General features: G+C 39.9%; 1 protein-coding gene across 2 annotated transcripts in view; it reads right to left on the bottom strand.

The window, feature by feature from the left end:
- The window catches only part of CAPN3 (calpain 3), a 41,508-nt gene that overhangs the window by 5,980 nt on the left and 19,428 nt on the right, over positions 1 to 16,100 (bottom strand). Inside the window, exons 10-21 of one of the 2 annotated variants that reach the window (XM_083350592.1) lie at positions 15,768 to 15,928; positions 14,190 to 14,359; positions 12,302 to 12,402; positions 10,613 to 10,834; positions 9,911 to 9,947; positions 8,810 to 8,923; positions 5,114 to 5,185; positions 4,090 to 4,147; positions 3,093 to 3,157; positions 2,271 to 2,339; positions 1,564 to 1,642; positions 1,090 to 1,206 (exon numbers count right to left, since the gene is read on the bottom strand). In XM_083350592.1, coding sequence (XP_083206718.1) covers positions 1,090 to 1,206; positions 1,564 to 1,642; positions 2,271 to 2,339; positions 3,093 to 3,157; positions 4,090 to 4,147; positions 5,114 to 5,185; positions 8,810 to 8,923; positions 9,911 to 9,947; positions 10,613 to 10,834; positions 12,302 to 12,402; positions 14,190 to 14,359; positions 15,768 to 15,928 — 1,265 coding nt within the window. Of the gene's footprint in view, positions 1 to 1,089; positions 1,207 to 1,563; positions 1,643 to 2,270; positions 2,340 to 3,092; positions 3,158 to 4,089; positions 4,148 to 5,113; positions 5,186 to 8,809; positions 8,924 to 9,910; positions 9,948 to 10,612; positions 10,955 to 12,301; positions 12,403 to 14,189; positions 14,360 to 15,767; positions 15,929 to 16,100 lie in introns of those variants that run through there. The other variant, XM_083350591.1, reaches the window with a different exon arrangement.

Raw genomic sequence — 16,100 nt, 5'->3', positions numbered from 1 at the left:
ATTAGTCACTTTGGAGGCCTTGTGATTTGAGAGAGAAGTGTTTAGACAAGTAAATTTCTCCTGTGAATAACAGTTTCAATGAGGCCATGTGGGACTCGAATGTTTCAGTTTGACCAAAGAATCAGCCTTTCCATGAAACAGGCAATACCAGTTTGGTTGTATGGCGCTCAGAGTCACTTGCTTGTGCCTATATAAATAATATAAACAAACAGTCTAATGAAATGCTATTTGTTTCTGCAAATACTGTAAGGTAATATTCATGTAGCAAGACCTAAGGTAGCTAAAGAGACTAGCGATTTTTTGCTTTGGGACACTCCTGCCAAAATAGATGCATTGCTGACTCCTAGGCACCTTTTCCTACACAACCTATAAGAGGAAGCACTATCTGCAAGGCTTAAAGTACAAGCAAAGAAAGGTTTAAACAGAAAAGTGGCTGAAGCCCAGTTAGAAGACTCTATATCCCGGTGCCAAATGCTATTCATGAAACAGCTTCCCTGGGATTTTGCTAGCTACTAGTCAGTTAGTGCAGAGTTAGTTTGCTCCCTGTGATGTACCATGGATAGCATGCATGCATGAACAAAATGAACTAGCAATCTTAGGTTGCCAGAACTATTTTGTGGTAAAAAGCATTGTAGACTTCCCTGGTTATGTAGGCCATATGCTAAACCCCCCCCCAAACCCTGGCTCTAGGAATGGAATAGGGCAGACATGTCAAACACAAGGCCCGGGGGCCAGATCCGGCCCGCGAAGTGGTTTCATGTGGCCCGCAAAGCCATCCTGGAAACAGGGAACGGCCCCCACTGCCTTGGCCCTGGCCCAGAGACCCTCCTTCTGCCAGAGACCCTCAGATCTGTCCCACTCCTGCCCAGGCCCCCATAGGCACCCTTGATGAGAACGATGTAGAGCTGGCCACGCCCACCCAGTAGGCCATATGCACTCTAGCCACACCCACCCAGTAGGCCATGCCCACCCTGGCCATGCCCACCCAGCCCCCTGAGGGCAACCGCAATGCTGATGCGGCCCTCAATGAAATTGAGTTTGACACCTCTGGAATAGAGAGATAGAAACACTTTAAAGAAATATACTCACGGAACATTCCTTCCAGTCGCACAAAGCAACAGATAAAACTGTCAAATTCAATATTCATATTCTTGTCAGCATAGCGCATTGTAATGATATCATATAATTGGTTATTCAGTTGAAACCCTGAGGAGAGAAAGGGATGAGAAGGTCCTGGTGGAGAGAAGTGATTTCTTTTCTTCTCGATCACTCTTCTGTGAAAAGCTACAAGTTACTGACACAAAGACCCAGATAGATAAAATAAGAGAAGACCCCACCCCAAATTTTGCCCAAGAACCCAGCAAGCACCATACCAGGGTTCCCAACCTGGGGGTGCGAGACGATATTCCAGGGAGTGCGAAAACTTGAGTTTTCAAAATTATAGTGTATATGCATAATTCGTTGCCATTATTTCAAACTTTTGTAAGGGGTGCGAGAATATATCAGAAGCGTTCTAGGGTTGCGGGGTGTAGAAAAGGTTGGGAACCACTGCACTATACAAACCTGCATCTTTAACTGCATTACGCATCTCATAGCTGTTAATGGTTCCTGAACAATCGGTGTCATAACGCTTGAAAATTTTCTGGAAAAGCAAAAAAGTGAAATAATCCTCAAGAGTTTCATGCATACAAACTATTTTCCAGCATAAAAATGCACTGTTCCAGAAATGCTGCTAATCTAATCAGTCTATTCCAGAGTTGGCCTTGAAATGATGAAGCAAAAATTATGGAGAGAGGCTGAATAACACATGTGGGCTAAATTATTTCCCAGGTCCCTCCCCAACTCAACACCCTTTCCCTTACTTAGTTGTATATTTACAATATTTGTAGCCCTCTCTAATCATTCCAACTATTACAACTGGATAACAAAGTTGCAATACATCATACATTTTATCTTGGGGCTTGTAAGGGAAGCACCATACAATTTCTTTCACATTCTTTAAAATAATACGTGAACAGAGTGTTAACAATGGTAATCTACAGTGAATGGGCAGCTGTTCCATTTTGTATCTTTATTCTGTTGTCATGTTATGTCTTAGACCACCAGTGCTTTTTTTGTAAAAGAAAAAGGTGCCGGAACTCACACATGTCATACAACTGGCCTTGCCTACCCTACAAGATTCCATCCAAAAAAGGTGCCGGAACTCCGTTCTGAGCGTTCTATGAGAAAAAAGCCCTGTAGACCACAATTAATTCACAAGACAAGAATACCTGCCAGCTTTTAATTTTAGTCCAAAGGTGGCGAAATTCATCAAGATTTATTTTCCCAGAACCATCCGTCTGTGATAGCAGTTCAGTTCAAACTTTTCAAAGATTTTGAAATGAGATTTTTTTCATTTCCAGAAACGAAACATCTGAGATAAAACTTCTTAATTACTTAGATAGTAAGCTATTAGAGAAGAAACTCTTTAGATGAAGAGTACATCAAATCTGGGGGACTGAGTGCCACAATGAAATGGCATGCAAGAACCCATGCTGTGACAACTAGAAAAGGCTAGATCAAAGCAATTAAAATCTACATTAAATAAAAATCAAATTAAATGATTCACAGTATTATTACTTCTCATATAATTCATGATCCCACCCTTCCACTGCATTAACATTTAACTATTTATTAACAATTTCATAGGGTCATTCAGGGTTTTGTGCAGCCAAATTCAACCTGTAGATGATCCTTTGCCGTGAAATAGAAGTTAGGCTCTATCTTACAGAGTGTTTCTGTAAGAATGAAAAAATTAAGTACTCTAAAACAATTATGAAGTGATTAAAAAAATAATTATAAATAAAACTCATTGCACTACTTGGCACTATAATAAGCTGACAATTATTTATTTTATGCTGTGTATCCCATCCTGCTAAATCACAATGCACAATGATATGACTATAATCTGGGTCAACTGTTGTGATTTTGCAAAACAAAAAAAACCTAAACTTTATAATAGAAAACCAATCTTAAGAAGAGTGGAATAACAGCTTCTTAGAGCAAGGAATTATTTTTTTGTCTTCTAATTTTATATTAATTAAAAAGGATACATCCATTAAGGCAATCATGCTGCGGCAGGATTCCAGGGCAAAACCTTCTGTTTTCAAGTCTTTATCTAAAATGCAGTGAAATACTCTATTACAATATAATATTAAAGCTAATTATTGTATTGTATTGGCCATTTAAAATGTAAACCAGTTATTAAATTCTGAGCATTAAGAGACTTTATTAGTGTTGTAATATATGCACATTCCTAGGGCCACACAACACTGCCTGTGCTATTGTATTCTGCAGCTTCCAGATGCTTTTCAAGGGTAGCTCCCTGTAGACCACACTGTAGTAATCCATAGGGAGATGGACCAGGGCATGAGTAACTGAGATAATTTGGGAGAATTGTAGCCTTTCTAGCCACAACTGCTGCCTGCTTCTTTAGAATCAACCCGGAGGTTACGCACTGGGTTTGCATGGGGCAGGGCCACCCCATTCAAGACCAGAGATGATGAACCTGATGCAGCCATACAATGGATTTGCAGATGGCTTCATAATGAACGTGGCTACTTTTGTGCCTCATACTCTTGAGTTATTCTTTGGTACTGTAATGTGAAAAGTTCAGATCTAGCCTTTTGGATTTTATTTTTTATTTTAATTCCATTTATATCCCGCCCTTCTCCGAAGACTCAGGGCGGCTTACAAGCTTAGCAGTAGCCTTCATTCTATGTATATGCCTGCTTATTAGGGCTTTCACACACACCCCCAAGCGGCATTATTACAAAGTCAGCTTAATTGCCCCCAACAATCTGGGTCCTCATTTTACCTACCTCGGAAGGATGGAAGGCTGAGTCAACCTTGAGCCTGGTGGGATGCGAACCTGCACTAATTGCAGGCAGCTGGTGTTACTTAGGGAGGCATTAGTCCACTGCTCCACCAAGGCTTATCACCATAATGACCCCAACAAATCACGTCGCAAAATGAGACTTCTACCAAAATCCAGTTTCTGCATCTTTATATTCTCAGAGGTGGATTTAAGGAAAGAGAAGCAGCACTTACGTTTTTTCAGAACATTGTTGAGGACATTCCTTAGTTCATCGGCACTGATCTCCATGTCCTGTAAGTGATTAAAAAAGGAGTAACGCTAATAGCCGTGGAAATGAGACATTGAAAGAATGAGCACATTATGCTGAGATGGGTCAAACTGTTGGGGTAATCCACATCATTTCTTTTCCATATCATTCAGTTTATCCAAGCATCTCCTTGACTTATTTTCTGCTTCTAACATTGTAAAGTATTATTTGTTGAGGACTTTAAGGTTGTTAGCAACATGGTCTTCAACTTCTTGAATGGAATGTTAGAAAGAAATGAGGTAAAGGGATTCTGGACTCTGTTGCTGCTCTATCAGCAGGATAATTCTCTAAAACCAGAAATGAATTAGAGAGAAGCCAACAATAGAAAAATGGAATTTGAAAATGGGCCGAATGAGCAAAAGTTCTTGGCTTCTTCCATCCCCAACTGAATAATGAAGCCATCTTCATCCTCATCCACAGGTAGAATTCTTTCTGAACTGGATATTCATAAATATCTGACAGATTTCCCCCAGAATTATGCTTTTAAAAAAAAGAAAAGCTGGTCAGCAATTCCAAGTCAACACAAGGTCTCTGTGGCAACAAGAGTAAATCAGATTAAGAGCTTGATTTTGATCATCAACAGCTCAATACTTAATCTCTAATCTTGTCTCACTTGCAGGAATCTGACGTTTTTTACTACAACAGCCTAGGAATATATTTTCCTTCAGCCCTGCAAGTGTTTTCATTTCACAGATAAATTTATCTCAGAATCTTATTTGCTTTTTCCAATTTTGCCCATCCCTCTCATCTAACAACTTGTCTTGTTCAACTTGCAGGTAGAACATCTGGGGAGGGCCCTTTTACCTTGGCCTATTTTTACTTATAGATTACAGAAATGAAAATGTTTGAACTATTTTGTGCTTTGCTTTGCTTTGCTATAAGCATTGCATAAGGTATTTATTTGGATGCTGCCGATGCTGGTCTGCTTTAAGAAACAGCTATATACTTACATCCCCAGCAATTTGTCGGAAAATATTTTGGAACTGTGTATCTTCTTCATTCTCTGTATCCCTTTCTGCAGGCTATAAAGACATGGAATGAAAAAGATGCAGTGAATGGAAAGCTTTTGGAAAATAGAAATGCTGTTTGATCCTTATAGGATATTGCAATTCTTTGTTGAAATTATTTCTACCCAGATCCCTTTCAAGGAAGAGATTTTCTATCTTCTTTCTGGGTTGCTTCTTCCTGAGCTGAATGGTTCGTTAATTATTAATTTTAAATTATTTACAATTTTTGTGCACAACAATACAGGAACAATACAGCTAGTCCTAGGGACGCAGTGGCTCAGTGGGTTAGGATGCTGAGCTTGTCGATCAGAAGGTTGGCAGTTTGGCGGGTCGAATCCCGAGTGCCGTGTAACAAAGTGAGCACCTGTTACTCGTCCCAGCTTCTGCCAATCTAGCAGTTCGAAAGCACGTAAAAATGCAAGTAGAAAAATAGGGACCACTCCGGTGGGAAGGTAACAGCGTTCTGTGCGCCTTTGGCGTCTAGTCATGCCGGCCACATGACCACGGAGACGTCCTCGGACAAGCTCTGGCTCTTCGGCTTTGAAACGGAGATGAGCACCGGCCCCTAGAGTTGGAAACGACTAGCACTCATGTGCGGGGGAACCTTTACCTTTACCTTTTTACAGGTAGTCCTTGTTTAGTGACTGCAATGGGACTGGCATCTGGTTTGTTAAGGGAAGTGGTAACTAGGTGAAAAATTACAAGACAACGACTGTGCTTAGATTTTATTTCAGCTTTCCTTTGCTTTACAACATCATAAGGAAGAGACCTCAAACAGGCAGGTGAGGGCAGCAGTGGGGAAGGTTTCTGAAATTCGCCTTGAATATGCCAGAGATGGACTTCCAGGGAAGTAATGGCAAGTTGAAGAGGCTCTGTGAAAAATGGAAATAGCAAGTAGACAGCAGGCAAAAAAGCTAATACAATTCTTGGTTGTATAAACAGAGGCATGGGATCAAAATCACGTGAAGCATTAGTACCACTTTATAAATCTTTAGTAAGACCACACCTGGAATACTGCACCCAGGTTTAGTCACCACATTACAAAAAAGATGTTGAGACTTTGGAAAAAGTGCAAAGAAGAGCAACTAAGATGATTAAGGGCCTGGAGACAAAAACATGGAAAACGGTTGCAGGAATTGGGTATGGCCAGTCTAGAGAAAAGAAGGACTAAGGGGGACATGATAGCAGTATTCCAGTATTTGAGGGGCTGCCACAAAGAAGAGGGATCAACTTATTTTCCAAAGCACCAGAAGGCAAGTCAAGAAACAATAGAAATTAATCAGAGAGAAGCAACTTGGAATTAAGGAGAAACAGAGAACAGTGAGGACAATTAATCAGTGGAACTGCTTGCCTTCAGAAGTTGTGGGTGTTTCACCACTGGACAACCATCTATCTGAAATGGTATAGGGTCTCCTACTTGAACAGGGGGTTTGACTAGAAGACCTCCAAGGTCCCTACCAGCTCTATTCTGATTGATTCTGTCTGGACAAGAGAAGTCTTGAGATTGCCTACAAGCACTCCACAAGTGCTGTGACAGTTGCTCCAGACAATTGCAAGATAGTAATCTGGCGGATTTAGAGCTCTGGGAGATTAGGGAATAGCCATTTTGCACAGTGACCAGCACTTTTAAAAGGACACTGGGGTCTCATACAGGTAGTCCTCAACTGATGACTGATGGTTTAATGATCTTTTGGAGTTGTAATGTCTCAAAAAAGATGCTTTATGGCAGGGGTCTTTAAACCTGGCCGTTTTATGACTTGCGGTCTTCAACTCCCAGAATTCCTCAGCCAGGCTGGCTGAGGAATTCTGGGAGTTGAAGTCCGCAAGTCATAAAACGGCCAGGTTTGAAGACCCCTGCTTTATGGCCTATTGGCCATTGTAAAATGTCACAGCACTCCATATTTCAAGCGCTTGGCAAATGGCTCGCATTTATGACAGATTCCAGGTCATTATGCAATCTGATAATTTCTAAAAAGAAATCACTGAGTTTGTCTGACTTGAAACTAGATTGGCCTTGGTTATCAACCCTTCTGCAAATATCTTCAAAAGAACTAGGTTTTCCATCCCTCATTAAGGACAGATTCTATAACTATACAGTATCTTCCCATTCTTTGTACTGACACATTTATCCCCATGATTCTCATTGATACTGTAGTGCTGTAGTTGTAACCTATGAGGGAGAGGAGCAAGGAGCCTCTTCTCATGGCAAAGGTAGGTCTACCACAACAGTGCAGCCAATTCATAAGAAGACAAGGTTATTGGATAAGAATGGAAGATATTCCAGTTAATAAAGGGAAAGACAGTCACGAGATGGAATGACCTAACACAATGCAATGAACTAAAAGAATTTTTACATTTTCTCTCCCTCCCTCCCTCCCTGCCTCCCTCTCTCCCTCCCGCCCTTCCTTTCTCCCCACCCCCCTCCTTACACCTAGCAAAATACTACGCAGTTAGGATGATCCTGCTCAAGTGGTGCAAAATGATATCAAAACGTTTTTGCACCAACTCTGGACAGTAACTCTGATAGAGTTTTGGGATATGTCTTACTCATTCAGTAAGGAGAGCAAATATTTAATATTATATAATGATATAAATATTAAAGAATTAAAAGGTAAAGGTTTCCCTTGTTCAGTCAACTTTGACTCTAGAGGGTGGTGCTCATCTCCATTTCTTAGCCGAGGGAGCCAGCATTGTGCGAAGACTTTTCTGTGGTCATGTAGCCAGCACGTCTATATGAGGTGCATGGAATGCTGTTACTTTCCCACCGAAGTTGTACATATTAATCCACTCTCATCTTCATGCTTTCAAACTACTGAGGTGGGGAAGAGCTGGGGCAAGTACTAGAAGCTCACCCCATTGCACAGCACTCAGGTCTCAAACCTGGGCTGTTAGCTTTCCAGCTGACAAGCACAGCAACTTTAACCGTTCAGCCATCGCACCCCTGTTAAAGAATAAACATTCTCTAATTCTCTAAGGAAGGTAAATATTACATCCACAAAGGCTTGCTTGCCATGTTGGTTTAGCCATTTTGAATGATATGTGGGAATGTTCTTGGGAGACAGTGGGAAGAACTACAGCCAGGGGAGCAGTCAGATAAAAGGCAGCTTAATTCACAGAAGGAATGTGACCCTCCCTGGTTTCCTGGGCTGTGAAAGCGACAAGGGAGAAATGCACTTTAAAATTTATAAGATTTATAAGATTCTGTCAATGTAACCTTACAATAAAATATAGTTAGTTCAGCTAGGCATGCTTCCTATCTGGACTACCTCACAGGGCTGACACCAAGAGCCTTGGTGGAGCAGTGGGCTAATGCCTCCTTAAGTAACACCAGCTGCCTGCAATTAGTGCAGGTTCGCATCCCACCAGGCTCAAGGTTGACTCAGCTTTCCATCCTTCTGAGGTAGGTAAAATGAGGACCCAGATTGTTGGGGGCAATTAAGCTGACTTTGTATGCTTGGGGTGTGTGTGAAAGCCCTAATAAGCAGGCATATACATAGAATGAAGGCTACTGCTAAGCTTGTAAGCTGCCCTGAGTCTTCGGAGAAGAGCGGGATATAAATGGAATTAAAATAAAAAAAATAAAACATGCTGATTGGTTAGAGTGCATGCAAGTTCCTCATGCTGTGATAGATATAAAACCTCTGTGTTCTTCTTTTGCTTATCTGGACTTGTTTTTCCCTTGTCCTTTCTTGACCCTTCACCACCTTTCAGATCTCTGATCTTGTTTGCTCTGTCTGAGACAAAGATGATTGGCTACCAGAAAGAGGAAAAGCAGAGAAGCAGGAACTAATCAATTTGTGATAGTTTAGAGGATAGCATTTTCACAAATGAGATTCTTCTCCCTTTGCTCTCTCTCTCTCTCTCTCTCTCTCTCTCTCTCTCTCTCTCTCTCTCTCTCTCACACACACACACACACACACACACACACACACACACCACATGAATACACAGTCATGTATTCAACCAGTAAACAAAGAGTGTCATGTGCAGAGAGCGAAGAAAGATCAAGAGTCAGGTTTTCCTCACTCTAAACTCTACCCAGTGGTGCTCAACCTTTTCTTCACCACAGACCCCTTTTAAATACCTTTTGTGGGGGCCCCCATGGGTCAGTGGACCCCAGTTTGAGAACCATTGCTCTGTGCCAGGCACAGGGGTGTTGGGGGGGTGATCAAAAAAGTCAAGATGGTGGTTGGGATCGCACAATTGAAGACTTGTTTATTTGCATCCCAGCTGCCATATTTTTTTTAAATCCTTTTCATGAACATCACTGGCTATGCATTTAGCTAATGTATGATGAAGTATAAATGCTGTAGCATCAGTTTTAAAGTACCCAGAAAGTAGAGCTTTTTGTCATAGAATGCTCAGAATGGAGTTTGGGCACCTTTTTTGGATGGAACCTTGTAGGGTAGGCAAGGTGGGTTGTATGACGTGTGAGTTCCAGTACCTTTTTCTTTTACAAAAAAAGCACTGCCAGAAAGTCTATATGATTCTTTATTGCAATTATTCCTAAGCACAAATACCAGCAGTATATAAGTGAACCAAATACAAAAATAAATAATATTCCAAATAGAAGCAGTGAGGATGATTCTACTCAAGTGGTGCAAAGGGATATCAAAAAGTTCCTGCACCAACTATAAATATGTAATGAAGCCTGAGAGAACAACAAACATACCACTTTTCTGGAGCTTCATATTGAAAAGAAACAATTCTAATATAAGACTCCATATAGAATGTACTCACAGAGATATTTCCTGCTTCAATCTTGCTTTCAATTTCCCTATAAGAAAATTGAAGAAATGGAAAAAGAGAAATAAATGTTGAAGTTTCCTGTTCTCTACTTTGGTTTAGAAATAATGAAATTAAGTGGCTTCTACTCATATCTTTAGAGATTATCACCGCAACACTGATGTGTATGATAAACAGGAGGGCTGAGAACATTAAAGCCCGAGGGACCCACAAATTAGGGGCTTTGGGCTCAGCTTCTCCTCACCTGGCAACATTGTCTATAACTGGCCACAAAGAAAGGAGAATAAGCATCACAACACTGCACCTCCCATTTTCAAGTCCTGTAGCCAGTGCAAAGGTGCTGAAGGCAATTAAAAATTGAAGAACCAGGATGGCTGCTCCACCATATCCTGGCTCCATGTAAAATTAAATCTCATATGATAAGGCAATTCTTGCAAGATTTTTCCATCCCATGAGATTCTGAAGATTTCAAGATATTGCAGTGTTTGAAAAATTATTTTTATTTTGAAGGTCCACGATCATCATCTAGTGATGTCATGGAAGTAAGTGGGCCCAAGGAGGCTGTCTTGCTGACTCCTACATTCTCACTTAATATTGAACAGGATCGGCATAAAAGGTGCTGGAATAAACATAAAGCAATATTATGGGTGGATGGATGTCTGTAAGTGAAATCCAGAATGGGGATCTTTTACTCACTCTGAAAGACTTCTTTTTTCTGAGAAAACTCTCAGGATAAATTCTCCTTCTTGGTGGGGTTCATAGGTGGATGGGATGATGACGTACTCATTCGGTGGTAGCCGGAAACGCTCTGCAATTTCTCGCATGTTTATGTAAGACTTGCACTTTACTTTGGAGGCATTGTAAAGGAAAAAATCCTTCTGTAAGTGTTTCTTGTCACCCTGCATCTGTAAACATGAACTGAGTGAAATATACATATGGCCTGCACATACAAGATAGAGGACATCCTCATATTGGTATAGAACAGGATAGAGCTGGAAGGGATCTTGGAGGTCTTCTAGTCCAGCCCGCCGCTCAAGCAGGAGAACCTATCCTATACCATCTCAGACAAGTGACTGTCCAGCCTCTTAAAAACCTCCAGTGATGGAGCACCCATGATTTCTGAAGGCAAGCTGTTACACTGGTTAATTGTCCTTACTGTTAGGAACTTTTAGGTACTTTTAAATAAATTGAAACTAAAACTGTAGGTCACAGGAAAGCCACAATTTACAGGTAGTCCTTGACTTATAACTTACAACCATTCATTCAGCAACCAAAGTTACAATACTGAAGAATGTGGCTTAGGACTGGTCCTTGCACTTTACAATTGTTGCAGCATCCCCATGGTCCTGTGATCTAAATTCAGGTACTTGGAAACTATTTATGGTGGTTACAGCATCCCAAGGTATCCAATTGGCATTTTTGACCTTCCCAGCTGGTTTTTGACAAGCAAAATCAATGGGACAAGCTGGATTTTGCTTAACAACCATGTGATTTTCTTAAGAACCATGTCAGATAAGGTCATAAAATCAGGTGCCACTCATTTAACATTTCCCTTTGTTTAGCAACAGAAATTCTGGTCCAAATTGTAGTCATAAGTCAAGGACTACCTATACCTTCTCCCTAGATCTTTGTTGCTTTTCTTGAAATGAGCTTGTGAGCCTGGTTTTAGGAGAGCAATACTGTAGCTGAACTGCCCAGTGTATGGGATCTTTTGGAAAAAAATATTTGAGATCTCCTACTACATGTCTAGCATCATGTCCAGTTAACCCAAACTTTTTTGATTTGTAGGGGCATTGTGAATAAGACTTTTGACAAGAATGTGAATATTTAGATAATTTTCCATAGCCTTGTGCTAAGGAAAGATTCATTTGGGTGAAATTCAGTGTCTGTCGAACTCATAAAAATTTATTGTCAACAGAACATGTTCTCTATGGCCTTTTTTAGAGACCTTGGAGTCTTGGGATTCCTTCATATCTTCCATTCAAGAACTAACTGAACCTGTTGTGACTTAGGGCTTCCTGTTGGGTAGGAAAATTCCCCTAAGATACCATATTTGATTTGTCGTCACTTAACAATAGTGATATTACCAGTTGTTGAATAAATTATCTAAAATAATGCCATAAATTATAAGGAAGTTCTGTGGTAGGTTGTGTAGGTTTGTAGCACTTTAACAGATGTAAAAGTCATACATTAAGATGATCAACATTATTGTGTTTTCTATATATAATGGGCCATGTGTAAAGTTCTATTTCTATTAATACACTTTTCAAATGCCCTGTGGGATGTGAATTATTTAACTATGTCCCTGAATGCATAATTTGGGATAGTGATGCACGCTTTTAAGACAGAGTGGATTTTCACCTAAGGGTGACTAAGAAATCTAACCTGAAAATTTCTGAAGAATGAAGTAGAAAAGGAGTTGTATTCAAGATGTTACCCAAGCAATTAACAGGTCTTTCACAGTCTGCTCTTACCTCTTTCGGCACCTGTAAAGCAAACAAGGTAGAAAAACCATTAGGAAAGGAAGGAAAATGTCTTATGATTAAAAAATCTATGTTCACAGTTTGGGCAAGTGTACGTTCAGCTTAGGATCTTTCCAACACCTATTGAATAGTGTAGTTACACACGGTAATGGTGTAAGCCAGGTTATATACAGGTAGTCCTCGACTTATAGCAGTTTATTTAGTGACCGTTTGAAATTACAGCAGCACTGGAGTGACCATTTTTCACATGACTGTTGCAGCATCCCCATGATAACGAGATCAAAATTCAGATGCTTGGCAACTGACTCGTATTTATGACGGTTGCAGGGTCCCAGGGTCATGTGACCACCTTCTGTGACCTTCTGACAAGCAAAATGGATAGGGAAGCCAGATTCACTGAAACAACCGTGTTACTAATTTAATAACTGCAGTGATTCCCTTAATAATGGCGGCAAGGAAAGGCGCAAAGTGGGGCCAAACTCACTTAACAAATATCTTGCTTAGCAACAGAAATGTTCGGCCTAATTGTGGTGATAAGTCGAGGACTACCTGTATAAATATAGTTACATAGTTGGAAGCTGTATTTTTTCCCCATTATTATTTTTTGAGTGAGAATCATAGAAGGCATAATGCTGAACATTAGAGATGCTGGTGCTGGAACACCTGGGCTATTTTTTTTAACTTGGGGAGATTAGGAATTTGTTTTGTCTTTAGCAAGTATATTGAAGGTATAGATTAAATTTGGGGTATCAAAATGGGTAATCCATGAAGACATTTCATTTATGATTTTAATGTGTTAAGGGAGCAAAGGTGAAGGACTTTTTGTGGTTATTGACAAAGCTTTATGGTTCTAGTGCACAAATCCAAACAAGTTTTAAAATAGCAGATTATTGTTAAAAAGCCATAAATTAAAAAATAGAAATGTCAAACTACAGTATATATTCTCTGTCAGTTAACTATCAATAGTCCATATTTTCTTTATTCTTCAATAATACCTTCATATGTACTCTTTGCTTATGGATAATTGATACTGGATTTGACTGAAATTAGTCATCAAATTAGTTTACTGACTCAGTCAGCAAGCTATTAAATGGGAAACATTTTATTGCTACCACTGTACCCTCTTGCATTCATATTTTGATTCATCCATGAAACAAGGGCAGAGTTTGGTTTCTTTTAGGTTCCAAACAGGACATCTCTAATTTAACAGTAGGATAGTAACAGTAATACTTAATTTATGGCATCTAGTATTTAAAAAGAAATCTAACACTTGTGGTTTATATTTTTGTCCAAGTAGGGGTAGAATTTGATTAAAAACCTTTCATTTAGCAACTGTTCAAAGATAGGGTGTCACTGCAAAATGTGTCTTATGATTGATCCTCATGCTTATGATTCTTGCAGTGGTCACTTAATCACAATTTAAGCACTTGGCAACTGGCATGTATTCACAATCATTGCAGTGCCATAGGGTCATATGGTCTCCATTTGAGACCTTCTCAGCTGACTTCTGACAAGCAAAGTCAATGGGAAAAGCCAGATTTGCTAAACAACCATGTGATTTGCTTAAGACCACAGCAGAAAAGATTGTCAAACTGGGTGCAGTCATAGGTTGGCTCATTTAATCACTGTATTGCCTAGTGACAGAGGTTCTGGTCCCAATTGTGGTTGTAAGACAAGGACTTACCTGTACAATTAGCTGGCCTACTGTATAGATAACTGGGCTGGAATCTGACCAGCTCAATTGTAAAGCAATAGGATGTGATTAATCATTAGCCTGGTGAGTAACATACCTCGTAGATGGCAAAACCAATTGTGAGGAGATTGGCTCCTAGTCTGCGCTCTTTTCTCCTGTTTTTCTGCATCAGTGCCACCAGGAAACTGCATGTCACCTCATTATCTTCTGGATCATCATCTTCTTCCAGGAGTTTCAAACGATATTGGGGGTTGGTCCAAAAAGTATCTACAAATGGTTCCCCCCAATTTGAATTACATTTTAGTTTCCTACATAATGTTTTGATAGTTTCTATAACATTATGGAGGTACATTCCACAGTTCCACTAGATATGCTTTAAGAAAATCTCAAAGGCCTGAAGGGTGTTAGGTTAAAGAAGACTGGTTGAAATACTTAAGGCAGAGTTTCTCCACCTTGGCAACTTTGAGATCTGTGGACTTCAATTCCCAGAATTCCTCAGTCAGCCTTGAGTTGCCAAGAATGAGAAATACTGCTCTAAGGAAATCTATTAGCCTGTTCGACAATAAGCTGTTCTTAATTGCTATCAGTCTTGGTACTATTACTGTTCATTTTAGAACAAAGTTTTTTTCATCAGAACCATTTCAAAAAGAGCAGTTTTATGCATCTGATTATTTCAGATTTAAAATAAATATAAATGTATAAAAATTATACATTTAGAAAATGCTTATCTTCATTAACGTATTTAGTAGGAGCAAATTTAGAATAGGTAGAATCCTACAGTATTTAGGAGGACCCAATACCAATGTTTTGCCCAAAGCTTGACCTAGATAACCACTTTAGAAAAATATCTGGCTGAAATATGGTCTTTTTCAGTTGAATCCAAGCAACCATATTTGTATGTTTTCCCATTTCTTCTTCTACATTTTCCTTATCACAATAAAATAATTAACTCTCCCTCTCATTAATCTTTTCTACATGTGGTGTGGCTACGCTATAGGAATGTCACCAATTAAAGAAATGCCCCTTTCGTCTATCTACCCCTTTCATCGTGTTGATTGATTATACCAGTGTTTCTCAGCCAACTTTAAGTAGCATGCTGGCTGGGGAATTCTGGCAGATTAAGTCCACACCTCATAAAGTTGCTGAGGCTGAAGAACACTGGATTATAACTGTATAGCCTCCCATGAATACGACATAGCCTTTCTCCCCACTATGCAAAGGACTGGGCCATAAATCTGCCATAGCAGAAACATCTGAAAAAGAATCCTGTCTTTGGTTTCAAAAATACTGCAAGAGGAAGTAGTCCAGAAAAAAGTACTTTCAAAAGTACTCCCCCGCTTCCTTGTATTTAGAGAAGAGAAGTAGAGAAGGTCCCTTCTAAAATGCTTTATGCCTTCCTTCCCTCCCTCCCTCCTTTAGATTTAGATTCATCAGACTGTTGTCAAGGCTGCAGGTTCTTCCTTCTGTGTCCCAAGGTTTTTTCTCACTGCGTATTACACATTCTCTTTTTTATTTGAGAGAGGGCAAAAAAACCCCCCTCTTCTACAATGACTGCCACTATTTAGCCTTTCAAAAAGATTTGTATAGATATAATTATTCACAGCAAGATCTGCTTATATTCTCAGTTCAATTCAAGCAGTTGAATTAGCCAGACTCTTCCTAACACTTGATTTACCTGGATAGTTACGGCAGCCACCTGCAGTGCTACCTCGCACCCATTGTCCTTCCGTGACGGAAACTGTCCATGTATAAAGCTTATCAACCTCAAGTGTATCAGGGGTGAGATTACAAATCTCCAACTTCGTGAAATATCTCAGAAAATCTTTGAATGATATCCTAAGAGTGGGAAACAAGGATACAAATGCCACAAAGATACAAAGTGCGTTTCATATGATTGCTGCTATATAGTTAGAAAGGGGAACGATGGTTCAGTGGTTGAAGATACAAAGCTCGTCAGCTGGACAGGTGACAACCTGGGTTCAAGACCTAGCAATTTGAAAGCATGCAA

The sequence above is a fragment of the Vipera ursinii genome (genome assembly GCF_947247035.1).
Source record: "Vipera ursinii genome assembly, chromosome: 1".
NCBI classification, from domain to species: domain Eukaryota; kingdom Metazoa; phylum Chordata; class Lepidosauria; order Squamata; family Viperidae; genus Vipera; species Vipera ursinii.
Note: the sequence above shows the minus strand (reverse complement) of the source record. Positions and strands in the feature narration are given on the sequence as shown.